The 14241-nt window shown below is 35.8% G+C and overlaps 1 protein-coding gene and 1 non-coding gene across 6 annotated transcripts in view; one reads left to right on the forward strand and one right to left on the reverse strand.

Annotated features, from left to right (window-relative positions):
• The window catches only part of ZNF638 (zinc finger protein 638), a 95872-nt gene that overhangs the window by 24129 nt on the left and 57502 nt on the right, over positions 1 to 14241 (reverse strand). For all 5 annotated transcript variants that reach the window (XM_044925783.2, XM_044925784.2, XM_044925782.2 and 2 more), the window contains 8 exons: positions 13615 to 13701; positions 13119 to 13187; positions 12527 to 12564; positions 10632 to 10763; positions 6378 to 6506; positions 5160 to 5201; positions 4185 to 4319; positions 1315 to 1440 (listed from right to left, as the gene is read on the reverse strand). In XM_044925783.2, coding sequence (XP_044781718.2) covers positions 1315 to 1440; positions 4185 to 4319; positions 5160 to 5201; positions 6378 to 6506; positions 10632 to 10763; positions 12527 to 12564; positions 13119 to 13187; positions 13615 to 13701 — 758 coding nt within the window. The remainder of the gene's footprint in view (positions 1 to 1314; positions 1441 to 4184; positions 4320 to 5159; positions 5202 to 6377; positions 6507 to 10631; positions 10764 to 12526; positions 12565 to 13118; positions 13188 to 13614; positions 13702 to 14241) is intronic.
• On the forward strand, positions 2097 to 2168 carry TRNAC-GCA. Its single transcript has one exon. It is a non-coding gene; the product is annotated as a tRNA-Cys (tRNA).

Below are 14241 nucleotides of genomic sequence, written 5' to 3' on the forward strand. Positions count from 1 at the left end.
ACAGAATATTAAACTTTGAAGAGAATATTCAAAGACATAAGAGAAAAATTGTCCTCAGGTGAAGAAGGAATATACTAATTTTTAGATCTGCAGAATGTAGAAAATAAAATCCAAACCAAGTTCAAACCTTGTTCACTGTACTTACTGATCCTCCCAAATCACCAAACTGTCCTTAAGGCCTTGGCGCTTATTTTCTCTAAAAACCTCTTCTCCTTGCTATGTTAGTAGAACTTGCTCTCTTCTTTCTTTTAGGTTTCTCAAATAATTCTTTCTCAGAGGGGCCTGACCAGTCTAAAATACACATATCCCCCTGGCATACCCAGTCATTCAGCACTCTGTATCCTTTTAGCTTGATTTGTCTCCACAGTACTTCACAGCACTTTTTAACCACCTGACACAAACACAATGTATTACAGCTAACCTATTTTATAATAGATAAGGTGTATATGTGTGTGTGAATTATCTACAGTCTGTTTTCTCCACTAAAAAAACAAACAATAAAAGAACAGCATGGGCAAAGAATTCTTCACCTAAACACATTATCAATGAAATAAGTAAGAGAAAAATAAAGTCATTTCCAAATATGCAGGGATTCAAAAGGTCTACTGGCCACATATACTTTCTGGGAAAATTAGTTGACAATGTATTCTAGCAAACAGAAAGTAATCCAAGAGAATAGGAGATACAGAGTCCAAGAAATAATAGATGTAACTCAGAAGACCAATAAAAAGAAAAGGAGAGGTATACAGGTGCTTAACAAAGCAAATGACCATAAATTCAGAACAAAGTGTGAGAAAAACAGCTCTGAGAGCAGATTCAACAAATAGTAACTAAGTTATATGACCTGAGTAACACCACGACAGTGTTTTTACTATGGTGCAAGCCAAGAAACTGTAAAATTTTATTTCTTATAAAAGAAGAGAGTTTATAAGTAATTTAACAAAAGAAAAAAACAAATGTCTATCAGGAGGAAGTAAAAGTGGACTCAGTGTAGATTCTGCATTCTGGAGATAATCATGCCATGAATATTGAATTGCTCTGCATGTATGACCATATATGCTACATTTCCTAAGATTAACTCAATTTATTCTCATTTAGACAAATTCACAGTTTCATAAACTATAAAAACTGGAATAGTGATTGCAAAATAAAATTTTAAAACAAACTATCTGAACTCATAACCAGTTTGACTACTGCCCAAGAATAATTCTCAAAATTACTTTCAGATTATATCCTCTAGCTTTGGGAGAATAACCTTTATGTCTCCTTCATTTTCTAAAAGCACAAACAAAAACTGATACAAAATCATCTTACCTCTGATGAGTCCATCTTTGGAGATAATGTGCAGGTCAATAGATGGTCACCTATGTTCTGTGGGTTTTGTTTCAGAAAGCTGTACATTGACTGAGCAGATTCAGGGCTATCTAACTGAAGAATTGCCTTGGAGAAGATAAAAAAATATTAAGTTTCTTAAAAAATTAAAAGTAAAATTACCATAAGATCTAACAATTTCATTTTTTAATATATACCTAAAAAGAATTGAAAGCCAGAACTGGAGCAAGTATTTGTACATGCATGTTCATACAATATTATTCACACAGTCAAAAGCAAAAAAAAAAAAAACAAAAAAAAAAAACAAAAGGCAAAAGCAACCCCAAGTGTCAACCAACAGATGAGTAGACAGATAAAATGTGGTTCATGCATATAATGGGATATTTTATCAGCCTCAGCCTCAAAAATGAAGGAAATTCTGACACAGGCTACAAAGCATGCTGAAGACATTATGCTAAGTGAAATAAACCAGACACATAAGGACAAATATTGTACAATTCCACTTATATGAGGTACCTAAAATATTAATAGTCAAATTCAGAGAGACAAAAATGTGAATGGTTGCCAGGAGCTACGAAAAGAAGGAATGGGGAGTTCCTGTTTAATGGACAGGAAGTCTTGGTTTATAAGGAGCTCTGGAGATGGAGAGTGGTGATGGCTGAACAATAATGTAAATATGGTTAGCACTACTTTGACAAACATGATTTAAGAAATTTCTTAAACATGTCAAAGGAATTACTATCTACTACTTGGTAGATCGGGCTTCCCTGGTGGCTCAGATGGTAAAGCGTCTGCCTGCAGTGCAGGAGACCCGGGTTCGATCCCTGGGTTGGGAAGATCCCCTGGAGAAGGAAATGGCAACCCACTCCAGTACTCTTGCCTGGAAAATTCCATGGACTGAGGAGCCTGGTAGGCTACAGTCCATGGGGTTGCAAAGAGTCAGACACGACTGAGTGACTTCGTTTCACTTCACTTCTCCTTGGGAGATCGAGTGTATTTTATGGAGCAAATACTGTCAAGTTTGCTATAAAACCCTTTCGAACTTTCTAGGTAATATACAGTTGTGTCCACGTCTACTTAGTCATGTCTGACTCTTTGCTACCCCATGGGCTGTAGCCTGCCAGGCTCCTCTGTCCATGGGATTTGGAATGGGTTGTCATTTCCTCCTCCAGGGCTCTTCCCAACCAAACCCTAATTTTCATGGGCACATGTCTGAATTAAGAAAAGACAGAGGGTACAGCAAATGTAAAAAGGATTTATCCTTTTGGCTTTAGCCAAATTATGAAAATAAGGAATGATTATTTCTACTTCTTTACATATAACTCAATAGAGTTATCTCTGTGTGTTTTAACACTGGAAAGGACTTTAGAAAATACCTGGTTGACACTCTTTCCTTTTACAAATAAGAACTATAAGTGTAAACAACTTAGCTAAGGTCACAAAGGTACTTAAGGCTGCTGCTGCTAAGTCGCTTCAGTCGTGTCCGACTCTGTGCGACCCCAGAGACAGCAGCCCACCAGGCTCCCCTGTCCCCGGGATTCTCCAGGTAAGAACACTGGAGTGGGTTGCCATTTCCTTCTCCAATGCATGAAAGTGAAAAGTGAAAGTGAAGTCGCTTAGTCTGTCCGACCCTCAGCGATTCCATGGACTGCAGCCTTCCAGGCTCCTCTGTCCATGGGCTTTTCCAGGCAAGAGTACTGGAGTGGGGTGCCATCGCCTTCTCCGTACTTAAGGCTAGATGAACTCAAGTCTAAACTTCCCCATAATATAATGGTCTTAGCACACATTACCTTTCTACCTTGTGCAAGTCTCTATTTCCCCTTAAAACTAGAAGTTCTTCCTTCTTATTACAGGCCAGTAAAAAATAAAACAGTGTATTATAATTCTGCTCAGAGACTGAATAATGTTTACAGTTCAGAAGTTGAATTAAAAGTTGCAGACCGTACTGAATATAGAGTTCAGCTACATATTCTACATCATGAGAAACACTGGGCTGGAGGAAGCACAAGCTGGAATCAAGATTGCCAGGAAAAATATCAATAACCTCAGATATGCAGATGACACCACCCTTATGGCAGAAAGTGAAGAGGAACTCAAAAGCCTCTTGATTAAAGTGAAAGGGGAGAATGAAAAAGTTGGCTTAAAGCTCAACATTCAGAAAACTAAGATCATAGCATCTGGTCCCATCACGTCATGGCAAAAAGATGGGGAAACAGTGGAAACAGTGTCAAACTTTATTTTGGGGGGCTCCAAAATCACTGCAGATGGTGACTGCAGCCATGAAATTAAAAGACGCTTACTCCTTGGAAGGAAAGTCATGACCAACCTAGATAGCATATTAAAAAGCAGAGACATTACTTTGTCAACAAAGGTCCATCTAGTCAAGGCTACAGTTTTTCCTGTGGTCATGTATGGATGTGAGAGTTGGACTATAAAGAGAGCTGAGTGCCAAAGAATTGCTGCTTTTGAACTGTGGTGTTGGAGAAGACTCTTGAGAGTCCCTTGGAGAGCAAAGAGAGTCCATCCTGAAGGAGATCAGTCCTGGGTGTTCACTGGAAAGACTGATGTTGAAGCTGAAACTCTAATACTTTGGTCACCTGATGCAAAGACCCTGATGTTGGGAAAGATTGAGGGCAGGAGGAGAAGGGTACAACAGAGGATGAGATGCCTGGATGGCATCACCGACATGATGGACATGAGTTTGGGTAAACTCCGGGAGTTGGTGATGGACAGGGAGGCCTGGCGTGCTGCGGTTCATGGGGTCACAAAGAGTTGGACATGACTGAGCGACTGAACTGAACTGAACATATTCTCTACAAGATATACAGCTAAAATAGAAGGGACCTTGTTACCTTGTTTTTATTACTCATGTATACATGGTGATCCACTTTCCCAAACTGAAGTCCGACACAAAGTACACACTGAAGTCCATCTTCCGGTAAGTTATCAAGATGTACAAATCGATCGTAAATTTTATCTATATTTACCTGTAGTTTTTTTTTTAAGAGACAGCATTAGAAACACACACACACACACACACATAGCTGAAGTATCAAACTGTAAAACACAGATTAACAATAATTTAAGTTTTCTGAGTTTAGGTGACATACCCTGGGAAGAGTAAGAAAATGACTATATAGGTAAAGATAATGTATTAATTTTATATCTGAATGATCAGTGAAACAATATACTAAAAAAAGAAGTATAATCTTTTTTTTATCAATGTAACATTTACCCAAAATACCTAATATACCCAATATTTATCCAAGTCAGTTAATATGGTTCCAGAATCTAAAAAATATTTCACATTAGGGACTCCTTTATCCTCTATTTCTTATTTTTTTTTATTTTTTTTTAATTTTATTTTTAAACTTTACATAATTGTATTAGTTTTGGCAAATATCAAAATGAATCCGCCACAGGTATACATGTGTTCCCCATCCTGAACCCTCCTCCCTCCTCCCTCCCCATACCATTCCTCTGGGTCGTCCCAGTGCACCAGCCCCAAGCATCCAGTATCGTGCGTCGAACCTGGACTGGCAACTTGTTTCATACATGATATTTTACATGTTTCAATGCCATTCTCCCAAATCTTCCCACGCTCTCCCTCTCCCACAGAGTCCATAAGACTGTTCTATACATCAGTGTCTCTTTTGCTGTCTCGTTTTTTTTTTTTTTACCAAGAGAAGACTCATATGACATCTCCATCACTTCAATATTTTAAAGCTAGTGCCAAGATTTTCTTTAATTCTTGACAGGTGAAAACAATAAAACAATGTTTTTATCAGTTAAACAAGTGTACAAAAGCGTTTAAATGCAAAATTTACCTCTGGGTCATTTTCTCTAATCAAGGCTGTAAATATAGCTTCCTAGAAAGGCAAAATAAAGAAGATTGAAGGTGCATACTCTTTCTTATTTATATATTTAATTAGTCAAGATTTATAATAAAATATGAACAAGCATTAATAACTACCTCATAAAATGAGAGTCAAGCAAAATTTGTTCCTTCCAAAAATCTTTCCCTGTTCCTACAAAAGTTAAGTCACACCCGACCATAGACTTTAATTCTTCTTAGTCCCCTAAGAACATTAAAGACTACCAAGAGGGTACCATTTAGGGAAAGACTCAAATTCACATACAAGGAATAACAGATCTAATTTAGCAGACAGTAAGAGAACTCAAATTACAAAGCAAACTCGAGGATGAGAACAAACTGAGATATAAGCTAGTGAAAAAAACATCACAAGGTTCTTAAGTGTACAGCAATTTGATGTTACTGAATTATATAAAGAGGCCAAGAGTGGCACGACACAAAGACATCAAAGCTGAAGAAGCTAGCTGATGAAAGCTTACATGTACAGAAAACGAACTTTACCTTATGAGACAAGAATTCTTAAATTTTTTTTCTCTTCAATGCTGACATATATAAAACTACCGCAGCAATTATATCACATTAGAATGATTCTGTATGGAAGGCTTTTTCAAAAGACATGCATTTCCACCTTTCTCTAGAGATTCCTAGTATCTCTGCTTCATGCCTCTTAGCAGTAAATCTTTGTAGGCCACACAAAAACAATGAAGGATTTCTAAATTAGTTAAATTCAAATAAATTTGAATTTTATGCCAGTGTCATGACTTTGTGAAAAAGGTTTTGAGAGAGACAAAACTCAAGGCAGAGGATATAACAAATAACTATCTTTAGTATGAGGTTTAAAGAGGTGAAGCAAAGGTGAATGGGACGAAGAGAGAAGAAATTCCAGAAATTTCAGGAGTTAAAACAGATCAGACCTAGCATGAGCCGGTTATAAGAAATTAAAGGAAATAATCCCTTCCACCACACATGAGGGATTGGATTCCCTCAGTATGGAAGTAACTCTCAAACAATGAGATGGGAGACTATGGAGAAACAGGAAGATGCTTCTTTGGTGTCCGAGAAAAAACACATGACCCAAAGAAGAAAACTAGAAAACAAAACAGACTATAGTAAATGTGATTAAAAATTTTAATAATAGTCTAGTAAATATGATGGTACATCTATTATTTACCTCGTCTTTTAAATTCATGTTTTCAGGAGCCATACTTATTGAGAGTTGATTTCCATCCATTGATATTGGGAAGCAGGTATAAAATTTTATCATAGAATCTGCAGATTTTCTATTTATTTCTATAAATGCCTTTTAAAATAGAAATGACAAGAACAAAAAAAAAGTCTTATTAAGTTACTTCTTAAAAAATTTAATACTTATGAGTCAAATGAATTTCATAACTTACCAAATATTTTTAAAATAAAAAATGCATTCCTTAGAAAGGTGAGGCCTATACACTGAGAACATTACAACTAAAACCAAGAAATAATGACTGAATTCATAAGGCAATACTAAAGAGGAATAACAAGGGACACTGTAGTAAATGACACTAAGGAAATCTTATTTATCTTATTCATCACTATATCCTTACTACCTAGAGCAGTATCTAGTATGTAACAGACATTAAACGATCATGAATCAAGTAAATAAACTCAATGATTGACAAAATATGAGAAATATGAGGAATGAAAGAATCAAAGAAATGTGCAATGGTTATCAAGTTATGTTCTGTTATTTTCTTAAGTATAAATTTGGAGCAGCATACAGTTTGGTTTCTAAAACCAGCTTGAACATCAGGAAGTTCACGGTTCACATATTGCTGAAGCCTGGCTTGGAGAATTTTGAGCATTACTTTACTAGTGTGTGAGATGAGTGCAACTGTGCAGTAGTAGTCTGAGCAGTCTTTGGCATTGCCTTTCTTTGGGATTGGAATGAAAACTGACCTTTTCCAGTCCTGTGGCCACTGCTGAGTTTTCCACATTTGCTGGCATATTGAGTGCAGCACTTTCACAGCATCATCTTTCAGGATTTGACATAGCTCAACTGGAATTCTATCACCTCCACTAGCTTTGTTCGTAGTGATGTTTTCTAAGGCCCACTTGACTTCACATTCCAGGATGTCTGGCTCTAGGTGAGTGATCACACCATCATGATTATCTGGGTCGTGAAGATCTTTTTTGTACAGTTCTTCTGTGTATTCTTGCCATCTCTTAATATCTTCTGCTTCTGATAGGTCCATACCATTTCTGTCCTTTATTGAGCTCATCTTTGCATGAAATGTTCCTTTGGTATCTCTGATTTTCTTGAAGAGATCCCTAGTCTTTCCCATTCTGTTGTTTTCCTCTATTTCTTTGCATTGATTGCTGAAGAAGGCTTTCTTATCTCTTCTTGCTATTCTTTGGAACTCTGCATTCAGATGCTTGTATCTTTCCTTTTCTCCTTTGCTTTTCGCTTCTCTTCTTTTCACAGCTATTTGTAAGGCCTCCCCAGACAGCCATTTTGCTTTTGTGCATTTCTTTTCCATGGGGATGGTCTTGATCCCTGTCTGCTGTACAATGTCACGAACCTCATTCCATAGTTCATCAGGCACTCTATCTATCAGATATAGGCCCTTAAATCTATTTCTCACTTCCACTGTATAATCATAAAGGATTTGATTTAGGTCATACCTGAATGGTCTAGTGGTTTTCCCCACTTTCTTCAATTTAAGTCTGAATTTGGCAATAAAGAGTTCATGGTCTGAGCCACAGTCAGCTCATGGTCTTGTTTTTGCTGACTATATAGAGCTTCTCCATCTTTGGCTGCAAAGAATATAATCAATCTGATTTCGGTGTTGACCATCTGGTGATGTCCATGTATAGAGTCTTCTCTTGTGTTGTTGGAAGAGGGTGTTTGTTATATTATCAAATTGCCAACATCCGCTGGATCATGGAAAAAGCAAGAGAGTTCCAGAAAAACATCTATTTCTGCTTTACTGACTATGCCAAAGCCTTTGACTGTATGGATCACAATAAACTGTGGAAAACTCTGAAAGAGATGGGAATACCAGACCACCTGACCTGCCTCTTGAGAAATTTGTATGCAGGTCAGGAAGCAACAGTTAGAACTGGACATGGAACAACAGACTGGTTCCAAATAGGAAAAGGAGTATGTCAAGGCTATATACTGTCACCCTGTTTATTTAACTTATATGCAGAGTACATCATGAGAAACGCTGGACTGGAAGAAACACAAGCTGGAATCAAGATTGCCAGGTGAAATATCAATAACCTTAGATATGCAGATGACACCACCCTTATGGCAGAAAGTGAAGAGGAACTAAAAAGCTTCTTGATGAAAGTCAAAGTGGAGAGTGAAAAAGTTGGCTTAAAGCTCAACATTCAGAAAACGAAGATCATGGCATCCAGTCCCATCACTTCCTGGGAAACAGATGGGGAAACAGTGGAAACAGTGTCAGACTTTATTTTTCTGGGCTCCAAAATCACTGCAGATGGTGACTGCAGCCATGAAATTAAAAGACGCTTACTCCTTGGAAGGAAGGTTATGACCAACCTAGATAGCATATTCAAAAGCAGAGACATGACTTTGCCAACAAAGGTTCGTCTAGTCAAGGCTATGGTTTTTCCTGTGGTCATGTATGGATGTGAGAGTTGGACTGTGAAGAAGGCTGAGCGCCAAAGAACTGATGCTTTTGAACTGTGGTGTTGGAGAATCCAACCAGTCCATTCTGAAGGAGATCAGCCCTGGGATTTCTTTGGAAGGAATGATGCTGAAGCTGAAACTCCAGTATTTTGGCCACCTCATGCGAAGAGTTGACTCATTGGAAAAGACTCTGATGCTGGGAGGGATTGGGGGCAAGAGGAGAAGGGGACGACAGAGGATGGGATGACTGGATGGCATCACTGACTCGATGGACGTGAGTCTCAGTGAACTCCGGGAGTTGGTGATGGACAGGGAGGCCTGGCGTGCTGCGATTCATGGGGTGGCAAAAAGTCGCACACGACTGAGCGACTGATCTGATCTGATCTGACAGTTTGGTTTTAATTTTCATACCTGGGTAAGTAAAACGATTGAAACTTGTTCCATACGTTTGATAGTTAATGAGGTGAAAACAGTTCATATTTTCATTTATAGTTATAGTTTTAATAAAATGAGTTATCTCTTTATGTCATTAGCCAGCATATTTATCAAACTTTTAGTATTTTATAGCATGTTTATACAAATCTTTTGTTTCCCATTTACACAAATATTTTAAATCTTTTATTTCAATTTTGCTTTATGTTAATTTTAATTTAAAAAATGTTTAGAATGTTTATATGAGTGAATCTGATATTTTTCCACATAACATCTAGAAAAATATTTAATCTCCAAAAACTTAATAGTGTACTCAACTGATTAGACTTGATAGTCTAATCCAAACTGGGCATAAATAATCTAGATTTGTATTTGGATTTTATATTTATGCACATTCAGTTCGGTATATGATGCAAACTACGAATCTGAATTATTCACTCCCAGAGTTTCACAATTTCCCCCTATGTCAATGTATTATCACATAAAATTCTTATATTAAAAAAATGTAGTTTTTCAATTTTTATCCATCTCAAAACATTACAAATAATGTGCTTTTTAGAAAATAGCTTTAATGAAATATAGTTTACATATCATAAAGTTCACCTGTTTAAGTATACAATTCAATGATTTTTAACGTAGAACTGTGTAACCATTCAAGTAATCTACTTCTGAAGTAAGGTAAAACTGAATGTAATTACTTATACTTACTATCCCTTCCTTCTTTGTTTTCTTAAGTACACTGGTTTCACTCTCAAAAATTTCTAATGATCACCAACTCCTTTCTATAAGAATGCTATGTGCCACCACTCTGAGGGTGCTGTTTCCATTATTTAAACTTCACTGAACTTTCATGTCCTATAAATATCTCCTACAAGTTGTTCATTATTAACACATTTTGTTTTAAAATTACAAAAGCAATAAACACTTATTATAGAAAACTGAAGACAGCTAGGCTGGTTCTATGTACTGATGACTCCACCAGTGTGAGTCTGAAAATGGTTATTTCCCATTTGAGTATAAACGGTAAAAAAAAAAAAAAAAGCAGAAATACTAGCAAAGACAGCTAAACAAAACTTCGTAAGTTGTTAAAAAACTATTATTAAAGTATTTTCTGTTAAATTTTCAAGCAAATTTTTAATGGGGAAATCCATCCTTCCCACCATAAAACTACACCTGATTATAGAATAAAACTTTAAAAATAAGTGATTAACTGTATTTTGTATTTTAAAAATGCCTTAGCTTGAGACAGCTTATTTTGAGGTGTTGCTCTTAAACCCTTTCTTCCAAGTTTTGTAAAGTTAATATTTTTCAAAATGAGCTTGCAGACAACATGAATTCACAACTATTTTCAACTCTTACCTTTTTATGAGATGACAAAATCAAAATATCCTTTAAACCACCAAATGGTTTTACAAGGTTGGAAACTTCTTCAACAGAATATCCTTTACTAGGCAAATCAGAAATAAGTACCATACACATTTCTTCTGTTTCCTTCAAAACAAATTTAAGAATTGACATTAAAACTTAACTGTTATTTACTTATATTTAAGTTTTACATTGCAGATCACTGTTAGTATTTAAATTGCATTTAATACTGATTAATTCAGAAAGTTGGTCTAAACCACAAATTAAAAACAAAACAAAATGCATTTTCCCACTCTGTAAGTATACAGAATAATTCTGTCATCTAGTTAAGGTCTTTAGTTCTCTTCCGTAACCATTACTTAAAAACAAGTTTAAAAACATAACGCTGCCTGTCTTTGACTGTAACTCTTTCATGTACTGTTCCCATTCCTGTGCCTTGTGATGCTAATATTTGATGCTCCAAATCAGCTCAGTTCAGTTCAGTTGCTCGGTCGTGTCCAACTCTTTACGACCCAGGCTTCCCTGTCCATCACCAACTGCTGGAGTTTGCTCAAACTCATGTCTGTTGAGTCAGTGATGCCGTCCAACCATCTCATCCTCTGTCATCCCCTTCTCCTCCTGCCTTCAATCTTTCCCAGCATTAGGGTCTTTCCCAATGAGTCAGTTCTTTGTATCAAGTGGCCAATGTAATGGGAGTTTCATCTTCAGCAACAGTCCTTCCAATGACTATACAGGACTGATTTCCTTTGGGATGGACTGGTTGGATCTCCTTGCAGTCCAAGGGACTCTCAAGAGTCTTTTCCAACACCACAGTTCAAAAGCATCAATTCTTCTGTGCTTAGCTTTCTTTATAGTCCAACTCTCACATCTATACAGGACTACTGGAAATCAGGGCATATCCTTTTATCATACTGAGTAAAATAATCCCTTTTAAGCAATATAAACAAGCTTACCTAGTCTCTTACTCCATAACCCAATCCTCACTACAAAATACTTTCATTTCTGCCTTCTCTTCTCTTAGATCTATTTTATTCTTCAAGATGACTCCCCCCAAAATGCCAACTTTTCCTTTAGTGGATGTTGGGTGAAATCCACAGACGTGCACTATAGTAAATTTGGCAACTTCTAACTTTTCTTTCTGGAGGGTGAGAGGGTAGGAAATTATAATTTTCATAAGCTAGTTGAGAATGATTTTTAAACAGCATGCAAACTGTGTTCGCAAATGATTCCTTCTAGAATGCAATAAGTAAATCTAAATATTCTACTGCTGCTTTAAAATATTCTTCTCAAACCAAAATAGTTAAGTTAACACATACTACTTAACTACTACTTGAAGAATAGGGCAACCATTCTAATATGAACTTATCTTCAGCATCTGAAGGGTCTCAAGATCTTAACCACTAATTTCTAAATTAATGCAATTTTAACATATTCAAGATGACACATATAAGCACAGGAAAACAAAGTGAACTTAAAGCCCTTGAAATAGAACTGCAAATGCCACTTGCTCCTCTAAACATACAAAAAATTAACTGGTATTCTAAGTATTAACATATCGCCCATTTGCCTCTATAAGAAAAAAGAAAAAAAGAAATTTCACAAAATTCTGTTGTTTTTCTACTCAAAAACCCAGCTGGCCTAACACTCTCTTCTCAGTGAAAAGAAATGCTCAATAACATGTACATTTATGATAAGCTGCACCTAAATTTCTGTGACTTATTCTGCAACTCAAGATTTTTAAACTCAAAACATATTTACAAGGTCACAAAAGACCAGGATTTTCACCATACCTTATATGTACATTTTTCACCTAGGTTCATAGTAAGAAAACTACACTGTGTCACATCTCTTAAGCTTTAAAAAAAAAAAAAGTGAAATTAAAAACTGACCTTGTTGACTGGTTCATTTTCTGTGGCCTCCAAAGCAGCTGAAGATACAAAATAAAATAAGAATTCACGCAAATGTATTTTATTTATCAAGATCTAACTTTATTCCACAATGGATTAAATAGTAGCTTCATGAAAATGTATGTGACAGGCAAAAGACCAGAGAAATTTAAATAGGATACAGTTACAAAAATAACTGGCTTTTAAATAATAAATTCAGTTTTACTTCTTCTGAGAGCAAAATCAAGAGATAAGGTAAAGATCTGAATCACAATATTCTTAAATTCACCTAGGTATAACCCTATAGTTGTTGCTGTTGAATCACTCAGCTGTTCCCAACTCTTTGCAATCCCATGGACTGTAGCCCACCAGGCCCCTCTGTCCGTGGGATTTCCCAGGCAAGAATACTGCACTGGGTTGTCATTTCCAACATATTTTTTATATATATATATACATATATATATATGTAATATATATATTTCCTACATATATTTCCTACATATATATACATATGACACAAAAACCTTAGTAAAATTTATTTTTAATCTTTCATCTTTAAACATAAGAGAACAAAATTAAATTTCTATTTACCTACCTGAAATAGTTTCTTTAGCTCCATTTTCAGTGGTTTTGACTTCCACATTTGTCTTCATTTCAGAGCTTTCTGCAAGATCAAAGTGAAAGTGAAAGTTGCTCAGTCATGTCCAACTCTGTGACCCCATGGACTATACAGTCCATGGAATTCTCCAGGTCAGAATACTGGCGTGGGTAGCCTTTCCCTCCTCCAGAGGATTTTCCCAACTGAGGGATCGAACCTAGGTCTCGTGTATTGCAGGTGGATTCTTTACCAGCTGAGCCCTTATTAGTCTAGAAAAACACACTAATACAATTAAAACTAATGAATATAAACAGGAACTTAAGCTAGGTTCTTTTGTTATTTCAAGTCTCCATAAGCTGACCTGATTGAAGACAAAGCTAATACAAAATTTCCTTTTAAACAATTTTTAAGCAACGACTCCAAAATATACCTCTAATTATACAGATAGGATTTAATGAAACAAAAGCACTGAATGATAGCAATTCAAGCTTACCTGGTATATTCACAGATTTACTGATGTCTTTGTTCTTGACAATTCCAGCCTTTTTGACTTCCAGAGACTTCTTTCCACTAGATTTTGCTTTTAAAAGTAGAATTGAACTATTATTATAAGGCTCTATTCAGTCATTTAGCATGTTTCATACTAATATGTCAGTAAATAAGTAGTTCAACTTCATTATAAAAGGAGCTCTTTTCCATGTATTTATTTCTAATTTTTTTCAATATCTGTTTACCATTAAGATTAAAAGAAAATATAAACTGAGATATAATTTTTGTTAAGGGTTATTAATGATTCACAAATTTGATCCTCATGTGCCAAAAGCACACCAAAATCACACACAAAAATTCTATTTTATTATTTCCACAAAGATTCTTTACAATTACGTTAGTCTACTTGGAAAATATATTAATAAACAGATCATGTTAGTTTCAACATGTTACAACTTAGTGTTCCATTTCTTGATGGAGGATACATTCTTATAACACGGAAAGAAAATCTTTAAAGTAGAAATATTAAGGGAGTTCTATAAGCTGAGAAAGATAATATGAAGTGACAACTCTAAAAACAGGAAGAAAAGAAAGATTAAACAAGAGGGAAGTGGTGATGGCAGCCTAATAT

The sequence above is a fragment of the Bubalus bubalis genome, chromosome 12 (genome assembly GCF_019923935.1).
Source record: "Bubalus bubalis isolate 160015118507 breed Murrah chromosome 12, NDDB_SH_1, whole genome shotgun sequence".
Taxonomy (NCBI): Eukaryota; Metazoa; Chordata; class Mammalia; order Artiodactyla; family Bovidae; genus Bubalus; species Bubalus bubalis.